A 19,002-nucleotide genomic window follows, 5' to 3' on the forward strand; every position below is an offset into this window, starting at 1 on the left:
AAATAGATCTGGGTACTTAACTTCCCTAAAGTGAGTTATTACAAAAGTCCTCCAAATGGTCATCTAGGCTCTGATACGATTGTCTCTGAGCCTAGATGTACTAAGAAGAATGAGGAAGAAAGTGGAGGAATGTGGCAGGTACTCTCTGGGATATAATCCTCCAAAGGGACCAATTAACCTCCAAATGTCTTCAAATACCCACAGGGCTACCATCCTAGGCCTTCTATCAAACTCCCTTTGCAACCTGAAGGATCTTTCTAAAACGGGAATCTGACCATGTCCTTTCTTAGGTCAGAATCACCAGTGGCTGGCTGTCACCCTCAAAAATAAACACCACACTCTTCAGCATGGTGTCTGTCTAAAGCTCTGGGGAGTCCCACTCCCGCCTGGCTGAGGGCTGCTCCCCTCCCCAACCCACGCTGCCCAGGTCCTGGAAGGCATTTCCTCCTCACTTGTCACAAAGACCTGGGCTTACATGGCTCTTTGTTGCACAGATGCCCTTTCCTTTCTTCTCCATTTGACAGACTGTTTAATAAGTATACATTTGTGCCCACCATCTCACTGGAGTTTCAAAATAGTTCTAAGAGCTTCATCACTGTTCCTTCTTTTAAAAATGAGGACTTCGGGCCAGGTGCGGTGGCTCACGCTTGTAATCCCAGCGCTTTGGGAGGCTGAGGTGGGCAGATCACTTGAGGTCAGGAGTTCAAGACAAGCCTGACCAACATGACAAAAGCCCGTCTCCACTAAAAATACAAAAATTAGCTGGGCATGGTGGCAAGCTGTTGTAATCACAGCTACTTGGGAGGCTGAGGCAAGAGAACTGCTTGAACCCAGGAGGTGGAGGTTGCAGTGAGCTGAGATCATGCCACTGCACTCCAGCCTGGGTGACAGAGTGAGACCCTGTCTCAAAACAAAACAAAACAAAACAACAAACAAACAAACAAAAAAACCCAAAAAGGAGTTGGAGGCTTAGAAGAGTCAGGAGAATGTTCTCAGTGCTTGCATGCCAGAGAGGCAGAGCTGATGGGCCCTCCTTTCTCCCTGAGAGTTCCTTTTCTGCTAGGGACTGTGAGTGTGTGTGAGGCGGTGTTGGGCTGCCACAAGGCAGGGAGAGGCGGGTTATGTCTCTAAGCCCTTCTCCTCCCAGTTCCTCCCAAACCCCCAGTGTGGCCAATGGACAGGTTATTGCAAGTCCTTCACCCTCTGGACAGTGTGCTGCTGCCCAGTCCCTGGGGCAGCTGGGGGTCTCTGCCAGGTGGCCTGGATGAGGTCTGGACAGGGACTGCTGTGGCTGTGGCTGTGCTTGAGCTGTGGTCAGGGGATATGCTGGGCTCCCTGGGGAGGCAAAGGATCTGCTCCTCACTCCCCAACCCTGCCTGGACCCCTGTCCATATCAGTGGAACAGGTCTTTGAAGGAAGGTGCCTTACCTGCTGAATGGGTCTGGCCTGGTGAGATGTTGCCCTCACCCAGAAGCCAAGGCAGAGACTGGGTGAAGCAATAATACTGGCCATTTTTTGGAAACCCCAACTCAGCCTCAGACCACATGAAGGAGTTTAACTTGGGGTATTCCAGGCTTCCTTTAGGGTCTCGTTTCTTCCCTTAGTTGTGTCAATGTGTGACTCCTTCACGCTCCCACCAACAACTCATTAGTAAATCAGTGCTAGATTTAAAGTTAAAAACAAAAATGCCTGGGTTTTGGTCTTGAGACTCTTTCTGCATCTCCACATGGACACAGTAACACAAGCTCATGGAAAGTGAGAACCTGAGGAGATATGTGAGTGACACGTTTTGCATTACCAGGCTCTGCACACTTATGAGCAGCTCTTCCTTTCAGAGCTGCCTCGGCCTCCAGCCCAACCCTGAGGCCCCGAGAGTGTGAAACGGGAGTGGGGTGGCTCAGCATGGAGGGCTTACCTGTGATATTGTTGAGCATCTTGTAATAGGGCTCCTGGCAGGAGTATCTGATCTCAGATTTGTATGTGGTGAGGTTGTTCCTTGTGGAGAAGGTGACCAGCCCATGTTCCAGCTCTCCTGGGGCTCTACAGTCTACAACTGAGAGAGAAGAAGTGAGAACCCTCGACTGCCTTTTGCTCATCTTCTTCTGGCTATCTGATGGATCTGTGTCATGCAGATGTACAGCTGTCATGTGCAGATGCACTGCACACAATTCCAGAAAGCAATGTTATAATGCCTCTGAAGGGTGCCCCTGGGATGTGCAGTGTACAACCTGTGAAGCTACCAGTGGTCCTGCTTTCGAGGTCTCTCCCATTCATTATGGTGCTACTGTGTGGTCAACTCACCTGGCCAGTGTCAATTTTGGGTAGGGGAAGGTCTCCTGATGTTTAAACAGACTCCAGCCTCTTACCCACCAGGGCCTCTTTCTTTTCCTTCTAGTTTTATTGTGCAATCCTCTCTGCCTCTTCTGCCCAAGGATGAAACCCTTGGCTTAGCGAGAAAATTATAGCTGACATAAACCAAATAATCTTTTGTTCTTCTAGTCCCAATCCTAGGCTGAGTAAGAGCAGCTAATATACTCACATTGGAGTTTGGCACAAAAAATAAAAAAACCCCAGCTCCTGTATGAGTACACAGCCCCACCCTGCTGCCTCCCCAGGCAGCTTGCTTGGCCCTAGAAACCAGGAGGCAGGGTTGGAGGCAGATCAGCTTTCAGCCTTCCCCTGTTCATTTTCTACAACTGTTGATGGCCAGATGTTGGAGCCATAATTCCCAGTACAGGACATGACTAAAGATGCCTGCTCCTCAGAGGTGGTCTTTGGGGAGCTTTCCAGTCCAGCTCAGTCTTAGGGGAGTTGTCAGCACTGATAGAGCCCAGCGTGAGTCAGCTGAGAGTCAGGGCATCTTTTCACGACCACATCAGAGGCTCTGGACCCAAATTTGTCAATCTTTTCATTCTTAAGGAAATCCTAATCTTAGGTATAACAGCCTACGCCAGAGTTGAAGAATCATAGATGAATCATAGAATGTCACAGCTGGAAAGAAACCTGAAGTAGGCAATCTAGAATGTTCTCTTTATTTTATCTATGAGCCCAGAGATTTGACTTGTCTAAGATCATACAGCAAGTTACTGTCAGAGTGAGAGCAAGATTTGACCTCAAACCCAGTGCTGTTTTAGTAAATGGAACTAGCAGTTCTTAAGGATCTGTTTTCCAGTTAAATGGCCTATTTTAGCTGGCCAATGGTGGACATCAATTGTCAGAATTTCCAGAGCCCTGGTACAATTTCCAAAGTTCCATGTCCTCCTGAATTTTACTTGGTCATTTTGGGAAACAGTGAGACGTAATTTACCCCTAAGTGCCATTTAGACATTGTGATTTTGACTTTAGGACTCCAAATTCATCTTTTTGATTAGCTAGAGAGTCCACTCAAAATGTAAATAATTCCAAGTCCCTCCAGGTTGGAGGAAAAGATGAAGGAAGGGAGGAAATACGGGTACTTCTTATCCACAAAGAAGGCAAACCAAGACAACTGGTTTTGTCCTGGCCCCTAGTCCAATCACCCTGGACAAATCATCTCCATTTGTTTTGATAACCCAAAAGTAGAGACACTCTTCCACTTTGTGAGGTAAACGTGTGCAGCTCAGCACTAGGATAATGACCAATAATATTTATTATTTAAATACTATGAACAGTTTAAATTCTGCTAAAGCAGATTTTTTCCTCCTTTTTTAGAAGACGCCATTGACTTGGTACCTAGGTATTGGTGTTACTCATCTCCCTTAACTTTGGTCCAGCAGTTTGTTTTGCCTAAACTAATCTCAAGACCTGACCGCCTAGTTTAGGAATTCCAGGGTTGGCCTTAGTGTGGCTAGATGGTCGGGGTCCTGGGAGCCTGTTATGTGGCTGATGCTGGCAGAAAGATATTTTCTGGGTGGAGGACCTACTTTCACATCACTTCAGAGAAGTAACTTTGTCCACTGATACAGCTGGCCCTACAACTGGGTAGACGGGGTGATAAATAGTGGAACATAGAGGGTCTTGGCAATGTGGAGGGGCTCACTTTCTTCCCAAGTCCACAGTGGCAGGGAAAAAGCCATATCTCTCTGGGACACGGAAGTGACTTCCCGTCACAAGAGGCCTTGAGCAGCTCTGTCTGGCACAGTCAGCACACACTAGACCCTGCTTCCTCCGTTGGCCTATGCTCTTGGCTTTAGGAAGGGTTTTATCCTTTTCTGTAAAGTCCTGTCTGGCCAGTTTCGCACTCTGGAATCAAAACACCCTTCTCTTTCCCCTTGCCTTGGCGGTACCGCCCAACACCCTATCTCCACGGTAATTCCTTGCTGCCACTTATTTTCCTCCAGACACACCTTGCTTGACCTGCAGATCCAAGTGTGCTTTGCTGTATTGGGGGGCTTCCTAGAGAATGATGTGCAATCAGATAATCCTAACTCAGGCCTGGGGTTTTGGGCTCTAGCCCCCTCCTTGGCCTCATCTTCTTACCTCCCCTCAGTATACCCACCCTCCAAACACCAGCTCCTTCAGAGTGCTCCCCTGCTGCCTCCTGCTGCCAGGCCTTGCTGGTGCCATCCCTGTTGCCTGGGGCACCCTGTGTCCATGCTCTGGCCACCCTGGAGTCTTGATGAAACACTGCTTCTTCTCGAAAGCCTTTCTAATTCTAACTGGACAGGGCTGCTTCCTTGTTTCTTTGATGGGATGTATCTGATGTTGTTGGCGTCAAAGCTATTACAATTATTTGGGTACATATCAAATCTTCCTCTTGAATTCTGATTCCCTGTATGGCACTGAGTAAGACTGCTGTTAATACTTTGTAGGTTTAAAGACATTTATTCAACTGACACTTGTCTTTAGTAGCCAGCCCATCTCTTCTTTCAGTGCTGTCTCTAGCCGAGAATGGCACCTCGGTCTCCAGACTGCCCAGGGTTCTCCCCTCACCTCACAGCCATTTAATCACCAAATAGATCGGGCAGTCCATTTAATGCAAAGTTTCTCTGACATGTGTACCCAGATCTTCAGACGGAAGCAGAGATTCCAGCTGCCACTCCCCAGCCCTTTCTCTGTCACTGTTTAGGACCTGTGATGTCCCATGGCACAGAGCTGGGGCTACTGCTTTCAGGTGTGATACCTATTTTTTTAAAATTTTTAATCAGAGAATTTTAAGAAACATAGGACTTGTAAGCCCCAGAAGACAGAACCTCTAATGTTGACATTTCAGCCCCATGCTAGGTAGGGGTAGAAGGGATACTTTTGTGAATGAGTAAACATTCAGATTCTCAAAAATCCACACTCTGTGAGTTATTATTTGCTTTACCTACTCATGGTGGTTAAGAAAGCAGCAACAGGTAACACCTTCAGATTCATAAAGTCACAGGCAGTCTGGCTCATTTAAACTTGACATGTAGAATGGATTAGAAACCACTTTGATCTGGTCAGCCTGAGGCCACATGATTATATATTCAATCTTATGTCTCTAAGACCAAGGGCATTTTTTTTTTTTCCTTTGAGAAGAGCACAGTCCCCTCAGAGGTGCTAAAATAAATCCCACATTCTTTTTTTCATTATTTTCAGGAGTAGTGTTTGAATGATGGGCGAACCCTCAAGTAGCGAATTTGTTTTCACACACGTAGCAGCTTCAACTGCTGAGATCATGTTGCCTTGTTCAGCACCCATTCTAATCCACACTGAAAGGGGCACGGGAGTGTTGTTGGGTGGGGAGGGGTGGTGCAGCTCTGGGCCCCGGGGGTCTTGGGAGTGATCCATTTCTGGATGTCTGCATTGTGTGGGGTCTCGTCATTCACTCTGTCACTTGCTCTGACTTGAGTTCGCTCTCCAGATCGATTTCGTTTTCTGCCACTACGGTGAAGATCAAAGAGGGATCAAGAGATACAGAGGAAGGAAGCAGAGAAAGGAAGAGAAAGAGAGAGAAAAATTAGCAAGCAAAGCAGAAACAGTTTATGCAGGAAATACAGAAATCACTTCACCAGAATTGATTAAGAATGCATAGTTTAGGTACAGCCAGTGTGAAGAACAGTTCGGGATTGTGGAATCTGTATCATTCTGAGAATTTGCAGAGTCATACATCCTGGCTCATGAGGATTATAAAATTCTGTCCCTGGGGGGAGCGTTGCCTGCATCTGGTCCAAACCCTGACTTGATGGCATTCAGAGTAGAACAGGGCTTGTCCAGGGGCCACCACAGCAAGGTGGAGGCCAGAACAACAACCCATAATTCCCAGCTTCTTTTCGAGTGCATGTTTCTTTACCACACAGTGCACACCCCTTGTCTGTTTCCAGCCCTGTACTCCATAATCCCTGGGGACTCTCAGCTCCTCAGTCCTGTCTTTGCCTCTCCCCTAGGACCTAGCACAGTGCCTGGTACAGAGAGATGCTCAATAAATACCTACTGAGTAAGCAAAGATGCTGGGTATACCTGAATGGGAATTCTGATAGTCTTAATCCAGCCTATTTTGGGAGAATAGGGTCATATGATGGAAACAGTTCCTCTTTACTACAAAATGACAGGGTGTTCTGTTGTATGCTAATGTAAGTCAGGGAAAAATATTAGTCAGGGAAAAATTGTTAATGTTGCCTACTTTCCAAAAATATGAATGAGAGAAACAAAACCACTTCCTAGTGAGGGGATTGGGTTGGGGCGGGAGATGTTTGTTGATCTTTTGCACGTTTCTGGCCCTCCATGGGTATGGTATGTATATTAACCCAGCTAATCCCCAAAGCAATCTTGAGGGTGGGAAACTGAGGTCAAAGAGTCTGAATATACTGATTAGGGACTCTCAGCTGGTAGAGTCTGCATTTGAATCTAGAACTTCCTAATTCCAAAGCCTGATTCTATCCAAAACACCTCATATCCTCCTTCACCTTCTCCTTCTACATGGCCATTGCTTTGTTCTGCAGAGTGCTTTGCTTAGAACCCAGTCACAGCACTGTGCCTCGAGCCTGGGATTGGAGGAGGTGGCGACTGTGGCCACCAGCACTTGAGTTCCTCCATGCCTGGACCTTGTCTTTTCCATCTGACTTCCCTATGGAACTCTGCACAGGCATCCAGTCAACATTTTTTGAAACATTTTTTTAAAGCCATAAAATGCCCCCTCCTTCCCCACGCTAGGCTCTGACCCCAGCCACATCATAGGAAAAGGAAAAATTTCATCATACGAAAAGGAAAAGAATAAGCGTATTTTACTTCAAAGTTCTTCCTGGGATTTGCCTTAAGGGAATGTCCCCCTTGGGACAATGGGAGGAAATATGTCTGTGTACTGAATCAAGGCCATGTAGGAGAAAGGGATGAGGATAGCGCTCCAGTTTGCATGAAAAGTCATGAAAAGAAGATGGGTGGGACCAACTCCAAACTCCATTTTTTTTTTTTTTTGAGACAGAGTCTTGCTCTGCCACCCAGGTTGGAGTGCAGTGGCACAATCTCGGCTCACTGCTATCTCCGTCTCCTGGGTTCCAGCAATTCTCCTGCCTCCGCCTCCTGAGTAGCTGGGATTACAGGTATGTGCCACCATGCCTGGATAATTTTTGTATTTTTAGTAGAGACTGAGTTTCACCATGTTGGCCAGGCTGGTCTTGAACTCTGGAACTCAAGTGATCCACCTGCTTCTGCCTCCCAAAGTGCTGGGATTACAGGCGTGAGCCACTGTGCCAGGCTCTAATTCTTGACCTCACCTCTCCATCGTAAAGCAAATTCTCCCTTCTCTCTCCCTGTCTTCCCTGCCTATGTCTGTCACTGTGCCTCCTCTCATGGATGCTGGCCATAGATAAGTTTCTAAAACTGTGGTCCTTATAAGTCTTTTTCATTGAAATCACCTGGGTGTTGAGAGGTGGTTGCAGAGGGTGGTGGTGAGGTGAAGTGGTTGGAAGCTTGTATTTTTACAAAGCTCAGTAGATGATTTATATAGACTATATCATTTTAAAATCATTGGCACATCTTCTAAAATATAAAGCTAGTCCAAACTCCTTATTTTATAATTGAGGCGAAGGATCTTATTCACAATCACAGAGTTGGTTAGGGGCAGAGCCAAGGCAAGATCTTACTCTGGGTCCCAGGAGCCAGTGAAGAGCTGTATCCTTTGCTTCATGCAGGCCAACTGTGCTGACCCCACAGCCCTTCCTGTACAGCCCTAAATCATGAGTTGTCTCAGAAGATGTAGGGGATATGGCTGACGGCCACATGAAGACTAGCAAGGTCACTCAGCTCTGGGCACCAGCACCAAACTAGTTTCCTGAATTAGCAATTGCCAAAGCTGGTTTTGAGCCTGGACACATGCTATTCCTTTAGTAAGTTCGGCAACCCATCTATGGACTGAAGTAAAATTGGTATTTAACAAAGTACTGGGCCCATAAGTTTCTTTTGGGATCCAAACGTCTTATTGCCAAAAGGGGCATTGATATTCTTTTTTCCCCCAAACCTTGTGCGTCTGTTAAATTTCTGCTCCCATCCCCTTCAGAGTGCTCCTGCCACACTTTCACCCTTGCTTGCTCCGCTCGGATTCCGCCAGTATTGGGGAGCTCAGTATCTTTATAACAACCCATTAGGCTTTCTTACTTTTGCAGGTGGGAATCTTGTTACTCCACGTCCCGTCCTTCAGACACTCAATCTGGAATGTGTCCATCTCCACATTATCCTGGGAAGAGACAGGAAGAAGGGAGTGGGAAGAAGGAGGCGGGGGTGGTGGTAGGGGTTTTTTCCTAGCAAAACCAACTCAAGTTCCACACGTGTCTGTCCTCAACTGAGATTTTCCACCCATGGGCCTCCAAGGGCAAGCTTGAAGGTAGGGGAAAGATACACACTGAATTCATATTCCCTTCTCATACTCTGGAGAGGGGCAAGGGCTATGTGTAAGAAGGGGTTTGGGCAACTATCTCTGAGGGGAAGACTGTAAGCATTGACTCCTTTTTCAGAGCAGTGCTTCTCAAACCAGGGCAAGCAGTCAGCATCTCCTAGAGGGCTTGTTAAAACACAGGTGGCCGGGCTTCTCCCCTAGAGTTTCTGGTTCAGTGGGGCTGGCTTACCCAAGCATTTGCATTTCTAACAAGTTCCCAGTGATGCTGAGACTGAGGACCCCTCTTTGAGAACCATTCCTTGGAAGCAGTGGTCCTTTAGTTTGGCTGCACCAATCACTGGTCCCAGTCCCAAAAAGTCTGCTTTAACTCATCTCAGGTGAGAGCTGGGAGGTGATTTTTTTTTTAAGCTAACAATGTGATTCCTAGAACTACTGCTTCAGGGGGTGGGAGAGTGAGGGGAACCCATCTGTTCGTTTTTTTATTTTTTGAGACAGAGTTTTGCTCTTGTCACCCAGGCTGAAGTGCAATGGCACAATCTCGGCTCACTGCAACCTCCGCCTCTCAGATTCAAGCGATTCTCTTGCCTCAGCCTCCCGAGTAGCTGGGATTACAGGCGCCCGCCACCACACCTGGCTATTTTTTTATTATTTAGTAGTGATAAGGTTTCACCATATTGGCCAGGCTGATCCTGAGATCAGGTGATCAACCCACCTGGGGATGACAGGCGTGAGCCGCTGCGCTTGGCCCCATCTGCTACTTTTAAACCGTCTACTTCCTTTCCTGGTATCCCACTCCACTCCCCTCTATAAGCCGATGAACTTTGTTACAGTTCTCAGCCTTGATTATAGAGCTGTATAGATCCATATTTTAAAAATTAAAACCAGCTCATGCTCTGATTAAAAAATGAAACAAATTTTTGTGCCACTTTCAGAGTGTGAGACCGCCTGGGACACATGCTTTGGAATTTCTGGAGCATTTGAGAAGTTGATGGGCAGCTAGGAAATTCTGTGCTGGAACGATGACAAGTGCTGGCAGCCCATCTGCCCTGGGGAGGGTGCAGGTTTGGAGAGTTTCTGTGGCCTGCTCACTACCCTTTCCCAGGCAGGGCTCTGCACCTTCAGCACTTTGTAGCCTGTGTCACAGCTGACGAGCACTTGGTCTTTGAAGGAATACTTGGCTTGGGAGGGCTCGATTTTCCCATGGACAGGAGGTTGTAGCTCTGGGCACTCATTTCCTGGTGGGAAGCAAATGAAAGAACAGCAGGTGAGAAAATGAGAATTCTGACCTTAAAGGGCCAGTCCCTAGAAAGCAAGGCCTGATGAAGGTGAATAAAACATGGAACTGGGTATTGGAGGCATGGATCTTCCAGGCCCTTCAAGAGACTAATTCGGGAGCCATGAATAGGGCAGTTTCCAACTTGGACCACCACATCCTGACTTGTGGAATGAAATGGTTGACCAGATGATTTCAGTAAAACTCAGGATTGGGAGGAATGTTAAATGTCATTAAATCCAATCCTTGTCTGATGCTTCTCTTACAACATCCTCCGCAGTAGACACCAAACATACTGCTCAGCTAGGAGCCCCACCAGGTCCAAAACTGCATCCCTCCTCCCTCAGCCACTACCAGCATCCTTCCTCCCTCAGCCACCACCCCTGGGAGGGCTAAGCATGGCGGCTCAGGGACACAGTGACAGGGAGCTTAATGCCTCCCTAACCTGTACCTTTCAGGCTCAGACTCTGCTGATTACATGAACATTGTTTTCCTTCTTAGCTGAAATTTGCGCCCCTGTAATTTTTACTCATTTGTCCTCTCGGGCCACCAAGGATGACCCAAATTGCTCTTTCTTCCCAAGGCCCTTCTTCAAAGCATTAGAAAGGCTGTGATCATATGCCTCTGAGTCCTCTCCTCGAAAAGCTAAATCTGACAGGCTCTTCAGGCCTGGGCCTATCCCTGACACTTTTTCTAAGACAAACTCTCCTTTGTTAAGATCCTGTCTACTCTCCCCCATCTGAGCAGTGTACGTGATAATGTAGGCAGGGCCAGAGTTTTAGCCTATGAACTGGGTTAGTCATGCCCAGCTGTGATCTTTTGTCGCTGATGTTCACCCTCTCCTTCCACGAGTTCCTACAGACCAGTTACTGTAGGTTGAATGGCTTGATCAAGGTTTGGACCAGGACTGACTGACTTGGGGGACGGGGGCATGAGATCCATGGGCTTTGCCGATGGGGGACCCAGAAGGAGGCAAAGCACCATAGTGAAACATTCTGGGCTACAGGCCCATATCCAAATTCTAACCCTAGACCTGGAGAAGGCTGGAGCTGAAAAGGCCCTCCTCCCCAAGTCTATTGAATCACTGTGTGAGGTATAGAGTTCAGGAAGCAAGATTTCTTTTTCTTTAATCTCTCTGTGTGATACTGAAGTACATGTTTTGAAAACCACCTGTCTAGTCCACCCAACATTATTGCTGCCCTTGCCCCCATTTTATAGATGGAAAACTGAGTCAGGAAAGAGCACGTGCCTTGGTCCCCAGCTGCTCAATTGGGAGTCCCATCAGGTCCCCAGAGGAGACCCAAGCCTGCACCCCTCCTCCCTCAGCCACTGCTGCTGCAAGGGCTAAGCACAGCAGCTCAGTGTAACCTGGGAGGGAAGAGGTTACCTGCAGCCCTGTATGAGAGCCTCCAGCCCCGGTTCTCTCCCGAGTTGTCACTATGGAACAGGATCAGGACACTGTGGCTCTGGGTGCTGATGGGTTCTGGGGCTTTCTCTCCACAGAAAGGCCCCAGAACTTTTGGACCAACTTTGATCTGCAAAATATGAGAGAGAGAAAGAGAGGGTTCCATCTGAGCAGCCAACATGGCCTCTGCAGGTAATACCTCTCCACTGCACTCTGGGTTTTCTGGAAGCTTCCATATGAACCCTTGATATTCACTTAGGTTTTTAATGAGCTGTACCATTCACCAAATGGTTTCATCTTCATTCTCTCTTTTATAATTTACAATGACTCTTGAAGTGGACAAGGCAGGTTAATAATCCTCTACTTAACTATTTATAATAGCAAAGGTATACAACCAAATCAAATGCCCATCAGTGACAGACTGGCATTGATATGGCACATATACACTGTGGAATACTATGCAGCCATACAAAAGAATTAATTCATGATCTTTGCAGAGACATGGATGAAGCTGGAAGTCATCATTCTCAGCAAACTAACACAGGAAAAGAAAACCAAACACCACATATTCTCACTTATAAGTGGGAGTTGAACAATGAGAACACATGGACACAGGGAGGGGAACATCACACACTGGAGCCTGTCAGGGGGTGGCGGGGCAAGGGGAGGGAGTGCATTAGGACAAGTACCAATGCATGTGGGGCTTAAAACCTAGGTGACATATTGATGGGTGCAGCAAACCACCATGGCACATGTATACCTATGTAACAAACCTGCATGTTCTGCATGTGTATCCCAGTACTTAAATTGAAAAAAAAATCTTCTGCTTAAAGATGAACCTATTGTGGCTCAGAGAAGGGCTGAGTGCTGTCTGGTGCATAAAACAGAGATGATCTCTGCTGTCAAAAATGGTGCATAAAGCAGAGACGATCTCTGCTGTCAAAAAACCTGCAGTCTAGTTGGGGGAGACTAACAACAAATAATAAACAAAATAATTATAGGGTGTCATAAGGGTAATAAAAATAATCAGGATGATATGCATGTATAATAGAAATATATGCTATATTTTTATAATTGATGTAGTAAAATCTATGTAACCTATAGAAATAATCATTCCTATAATGGTAATATAATAGATAATAACTTTAATTAGGTGATCAAGGCCAGGGCTTTCCCTTAGGTAGCACTGGGAATCTGAGATGCATAGGGTGAGTATGAGCTTATTTGAAGAGAAGGGAAGAATACTTTCTAGGGAGAGAAAACTGCATATGTACAGATCAAGGCCAAGGGTGGTAAAGAGCTTGCCTAGTGTTAGGAATAGGCAGGAAGCCAGGCCGGTTGGGCAGTGGGAGTGCCATGGCACGAGGTTGGACAACAGACAAAGGCCAAGTTGTGCTGAGAAATTTAGGTTTAATTTAAAGTGCAAACTCAATCGAATCTAGCTTTTATAAAGATCACCCTCAATGCTATGGGAGAACAGCTTGTGTAGGGCAAGAGTGGAAGCAAAAAAAAAAAAAAAAAAACCCGTTGGGAAGTTTTGCAGCTGAGCAGGAGGGAGGTGATGAGTTTGCAGTAGGTTGGGGGCAGTAGGGAAGAGAAGGCAATAGGCTCTATTATCTGATCCAGATTCCCCACCATTCATTCCTGGTTCTTTTCTATGTCTTTAATGCACTTTTCTCCCATCTTTGAGGGCCATGACTCGTTACCAATCATTTGGTGACCTCTACAATCCCAAGTGACATCTTTGTCCTGTCCTTATTGAGGAGAGGGGGAAACAAATGAAGCCCCAAGAGGTTGCATGCTTGGATGAGGCTCCCATGTGTAGCTCCTGAGACACTATGGCAGGCAGAATTCTAGATTGAAGGTTGAGCTTCACCCCTGGAGTTACTTTGTGATGATGTTCTGTTAAATGGCAAAAGGGATTTTGCAGGTGTATTAAAGTTATTCATTAGTTGACCTAAAGTGAGGGAGATTATCTGGGTGGGCTTAACCCAATCACACAAGCCCATTCCACACAATTTCCTTCTGCTGGTAGCAGCAGCAGAAGTCAGGGAGATTTGAAGTGTGACAAGAATTTGATGGAAGGGACTGTTTCTGGTGGCAGGGACCAATGTGAAAGTATCTAAGCACAACTTCTAGAGCTGAGAGCCACCACTGGCTGACAGCTAGGAAGAAGAAGGGGATTTTAGTCTTACATCTGCAAGGAACTGAATTCTGCCAAGAACTTAAATGATCTTGGAAGTTGATTCCTCTCCAGAGTCTCTAGATAAGAGCTCCATCAGCTGACACCTTGATTTCAGTTTCATGAGACCCTGAACAAAGAATCCCATTGTGCTCACTGGGACTTCTGACCGACACAATGCTGGGATGAGAAATTGGCATTGTTTTAAGCTGTTATGTTTGTGGCACTTTGCTAACACAGCAAAATAGAAAACCCGTGGCCTATGCTTCCTGCTGTCACCCTCCAGCCAAGCTGCCTCTTAGCCTCTGTATCCAAGTAGGGGACAGGCCAGGCTCTAAGTTCTAGAGTTTTCTTTCGTGTCCTCTCAGGCTTTTCTGCCTCTCTCACTGTTGACAGCTTTCTCCTGGGCAGTCTCATTTTCTAGCTCTTTCTGACCTCTTTTGTGGGTTCCTCTTCCTCCATCTAGGTCTCATAATCTATTGTGTTCTGGCTTCCTTTTTTTTTTTTTCTAGGACGTCCCATTTCCACAGTTTAAATCAGTACCTCTTTAAACACTTAACGGCACCCATCTTTATCCCCAGCTCAGTGTCTCTTCTGAGCTAGACCCTAATATTCAGCTCTACTTGGATGTTTTGGCTGTTCACTCTGTAAGAATTGCTGGTTTTACTTTCCACACATCTCAAAAATATCTCCCCATTATCCCAGGCATGGCTCAAATTCTTAATTATAATATTGAAATAACCACAAATAGAGTAGTTATTTGCCTGTGGTATTTCTTCCATCTTTATTTACCTTCGACATAGCCTCTCCCCGCAAGTGGGCCCAGCAGCATAATTTGTGGAGTCTGGGGCAAAATGAAAATACGGGGCCCCTTATTTAAAACAAATTAAAAATTTCATCCATTCTTCTTTGCCTTGGTAGTCGGCTAAAAAAATAAACAGAAGAAACCTAGTTTCATATGTTTATTAAACCAAGCATGAGGCCCTTCTGTGCACAGGGCCTTATGTGACAGCATGGGATGCTTGCTCATGAGACTGGGCATGCCAGCAAGAGACCTTTCTAAAATGCAGATTCAACCTTAGACTCTCCTCCTCAAGCCTCCCTAATGGCCAGGGGGGTCATTTCAGATCAGAGATTCCTGGAATAGATCTAATTAAGATGGTAGATATTATTTTAAATAATGCCTTTTTGAGAAACTAGCTGCTTGGCTCTCTATCCTGGGAGAAGAAGGTGAAGATTCTGCCATATCAATTTTCCCAACTCAGCCAAGATTTTCCAGCATCTCCAGGACAAGTGTTCATTGCAGGCTCACCTTGATATAGTCATAGGGGCAGGGCACCTCAGGATGGTCCTCAATGTCAAATATGTCCTCAAACTGCAGGTTGACCATGAAACCCTCCTCCAGCTCGATGGTATAGAGGCATTCAGAGCTCTTGGGGTAAGGGTTTGGGAAGTCAGGGCTGGTGATCACCCCAGTCCTTTGAGTGAAGAGGTTGTCACTGCACTCCACTGTTGGAAACATAGCAGAGAAGATGGCACATCACAACCACGGCCACAGCAAGCCTTGCTTATCTGTTACTATATGATTTTCCTGATGGTCCCAAGCAGTAGACAGGGAAGGTATCAGCATCTCCATTTTACAGATGGGAAAAATGAAGCTCAATGAAAGGAAATGATTTAGCCAAGGTCTCATGTCTAGCAATTTACCGAGTTGAGACTCAAACACAGATTTTCTAATTGTCTGTCCAGGACTGTTTACCCTGTGTGAAGATCCTTCTCATCAGATCCTCTGGTTTGGGGGTCAGGGAGAGGGATGTGAGAGGGAAGGGTTTCGAGATGGAGTGGTCAGAGGGATGCCTGGACCTCTGTGATCCTGCCCTCCCTCCACCCAGAACTTCAGGAGATCCCTCATCTCCTATAGGCCCTTGACACACACCTCACTTTCTAGCCCCTGTCTTTGTTTTGTTTTTCTTTATGGTGCTATTCACTGTGTTCAATTAAATGTAGCCTTAAGCTTCCTTCTTATTTTATTTTATTTTATTTTATTTTATTTTATTTTATTTTATTTTATTTTATTGAGTCAGGACCTTATTCTGTCACCTAGGTTGGAGTGCAGTGGTGCCGTCTCGGCCTACTGCAACCTCTGCCTCATGGACTCAAGTGATCCTCCCACCTCAGTCTCCTGAATAGCTGGGACTACAGGAACGTGTCACCATACCTGGCTGATTTTTGTAGTTTTTCTAGAGATGGGGCCTTGCTATGTTGCCTAGGCTGATCTCAAATTCCTAGACTCAAGCCATCTGTCTGCCTTGGCCTCCCAAAGTGCTGAGATTACAGGTGTGAGCCACCTTGCCTGGCCTTCTTACATATTTTAAATTCAGCCTGAAGGGTTCTGCATACATGGTGAACAGTAACCTAATTGGATTTTTAAGTAGACTGCAATCTACTCTTCCACTGTAATTTTAAAATAAAATCCTAAGCCCTCCACTGACCTAATGGGCCCCTGAGGCAAAAGGATCTCCAGAAAACCTTAAAACGGAATTCCTGGCCATGATGGAGTGGTAGGTTAAACACTCCTTCTATATCCCTGTTTCTCTGCAGTTTGGACACAACAAGTGACCAGCATTAATGTTAAATAGAGATCATGAGAGTGAGAAAACAGACTACTAGTGGCAATAAAATACCAAATTGTAAATGATGAAGGACCTAAGGCCATGCCAGGCAAGGGTTAAGTCATGCATCCCCCGCACTGAAAGCAGAAACTATGTTCTAACGATGCTACAAAGTTTTTCTTTTTCTCCAGCAGCTGAACAAGCACTGGCCTTGCAATAAGTGATATGAAAACAATTTTCAGCTCTACCAGATGCCAACTGGCTGATCCCCACCCTGTTCCACAAGCCATAACTATGGCTTTGAATGAATAAGACATTGATTTCAGTCACTTTCTCTTGATAAGAGACTTCTGACCATGGCCTGGTTCTGGCCAGTTTACAGAGGCTGCACACTTGAATGTCTCCTGTCCTGAAAAGATATTTGGACCGTAACTGTAATACATTTAATGTGAAGTCTCCATCCCAAAATGAACATGGATCATATGTTGCATGCATGTTTGTTCAATATGCATGTGTCAGGACCACTGTCATAAATATTCATAGCTCCTCCTGTAACCTGTTGAATATGTTTAGCCAACCTGTTCAGCATAAAGCTCCTACCTCAATCCCTCCTCCTTTCAAGTGCCTGTCTCTGGTCTTGGCTGGAGGTGGTGCTTCCCAGACTATGAGGATGGCCACCTGCTGTAAGACTTTATAAGGAATAAAATCTCCTCTCTTTTTCCAAACTTACAGATTTGAAATCTTGATTTTTTAAGTTAACAGTACCAATCACAGAGTTTTGGCCAGTCACGGGTGGCCATCTGTTCAAACTACATTTGAACAAGGCAAATACCAAGCTATAAGTAATTTGGCTGTTTCTGTACCTGACTTCCATTTGCTGTCCATCACTTTTCTTCTACTTCCCATAAATCTTTTTTTTTTTTTTTTTTTTTTGAGAAGGAGTCTCGCTCTGTCACCCAGGCTGGAGTGCAGTGGCCAGATCTCAGCTCACTGCAAACTCCGCCTCCCGGGTTTACGCCATTCTCCTGCCTCAGCCTCCCGAGTAGCTGAGACTACAGGTGCCCGCCACCTCGCCCGGCTAGTTTTTTTTTGTATTTTTTTAGTAGAGACGGGGGTTTCACCGTGTTAGCCAGGATGGTCTCGATCTCCTGACCTCATGATCCGCCCGCCTCGGCCTCCCAAAGTGCTGGGATTACAGGCTTGAGCCACCGCGCCCGGCCTACTTCCCATAAATCTTATCCAGCATGAGCAACCCTGGAGTTGCTCTGAACATGTTCTGGTGGTGGTAGGGTGGGTGGAGGGGAGGATTCTCAAATTGTTCTTTGCTCAGTTAAACTCTGTTAAATTTAATTTGTCTCAAGTTTTTCTTTTAACAGCTCCTTAACTTTATGTTTATTTTCTTGCTCCCACTGGACTATAAGCTCTGTGAGTGCAGGAATTCTGCTTTGTTCCCCACTGCATTTACTGCACCCAAGAATCCACTGTCCTGGGAACCTAGACATGACTTTAGCGCTGCTAAGGAACCTTGATTTGTCACTAAGACTTTACCCTTGGGCCAGTTCATCCTAGATCTGGGATGTCAATGTTTCTACGCCCTTGTTCATTCTGCTTATTTGCAAATGAGAAAACTGTGGTTCTGAAAAAGGGGGCATGACTAACTTAAAGTTTCACAGCTATGAGCTGCAGGACAAGGTGAAGATAGAAGTCTCCTGAGTTCCCAACTGTTTTCATTTTTTACCCCAAGCATTCTCATGGGGGTGATCTTGCCCTCAAGAAAGCTAAAATTCCTTCTTGGTGGGGAAGGTCTTACTTTTTAAATGCACAATATCCAGATAGACATACAGTACATAAACAGATGTATAGTATCTCTGTGGTGTTAAAATTTCATGGGGGAGAGAGGAACTATTAGGAAAATGATATTTTAAAAAGCTCCTGCTGACGTGTGAAAATGAAGAAAATGAGTTAGAAAGCTTGCCCTGCCCTAAGCATTCTTGGCCCTAACTGTACTCAACACATAGTAGATACTCAGTAAAACTCAACTGAATAAAAACAATAGAAAACATACACTCTGTAAGAAAAATCCTGCACGTGCCTGTTCTTTTGGTTTTAGATCGCTTTATACTGATGTGTTATATAGGGTTTTATTCAGAAGCAAATAGCAGCTTTTGAAGGAGGAAGAAAAAAACTTTTGTCTCCAGACTTGCCCTCCTCCAGTGATCCCTCACTCAGCTTCCAAGTGAGATTTCAAGCATAGATGCTAATCCTGACTACACTAATCTACTGGCTGTTCCCTGAAACATTGCAAGTTCTTTCACACCTCTGATTGTTTGCAGAAGCTGTTCTCTCCACCTGGAAGGCCCTTCTTCTCCTTTTTCCTTCATCTCTGTCAAGGGTCACAACTCTGGGAGGTGTTTGCCTGCACAGGTCTGATTGTGCTACGTCCATACTTCCATTACGTAAATGTAATGGAAACATTACTGTTAAAATAGAGACGATAAGACACTTCGCCATTTGCTTGCGTGGCCATTACCCTACTAGCCCAAGAGCTCCTCCTAGAAAGTGGCTAAACCCTTCCATTTCTCCATCCCTCTCTAAGCACAACTACAGCATAGTACGTATGTTGATGAGAGATGAAAACAAAGATAGAAGGAATGGGAAGTTTTCTGGCTGTTTCTGTTTGCCTCTTTCCTCTCTCTCTTATTCCCTTTGGACTGAGGTCTCTCTATTGCAGGGGAACTTAGCGGCCATGGAAAA

General features: G+C 45.8%; 1 protein-coding gene across 2 annotated transcripts in view; it reads right to left on the bottom strand.

The window, feature by feature from the left end:
* The window catches only part of MASP1 (MBL associated serine protease 1), a 76,998-nt gene that overhangs the window by 25,875 nt on the left and 32,121 nt on the right, over positions 1–19,002 (bottom strand). The window contains exons 5-9 of one of the 2 annotated variants that reach the window (XM_017873411.1): positions 14,949–15,145; positions 11,437–11,584; positions 9,893–10,011; positions 8,539–8,617; positions 1,916–2,053 (exon numbers count right to left, since the gene is read on the bottom strand). In XM_017873411.1, coding sequence (XP_017728900.1) covers positions 1,916–2,053; positions 8,539–8,617; positions 9,893–10,011; positions 11,437–11,584; positions 14,949–15,145 — 681 coding nt within the window. Of the gene's footprint in view, positions 1–1,915; positions 2,054–4,787; positions 5,830–8,538; positions 8,618–9,892; positions 10,012–11,436; positions 11,585–14,948; positions 15,146–19,002 lie in introns of those variants that run through there. The other variant, XM_017873412.1, reaches the window with a different exon arrangement.

The sequence above is a fragment of the Rhinopithecus bieti genome, unplaced genomic scaffold (assembly GCF_001698545.2).
Source record: "Rhinopithecus bieti isolate Rb0 unplaced genomic scaffold, ASM169854v2 scaffold_5626, whole genome shotgun sequence".
Taxonomy (NCBI): Eukaryota; Metazoa; Chordata; class Mammalia; order Primates; family Cercopithecidae; genus Rhinopithecus; species Rhinopithecus bieti.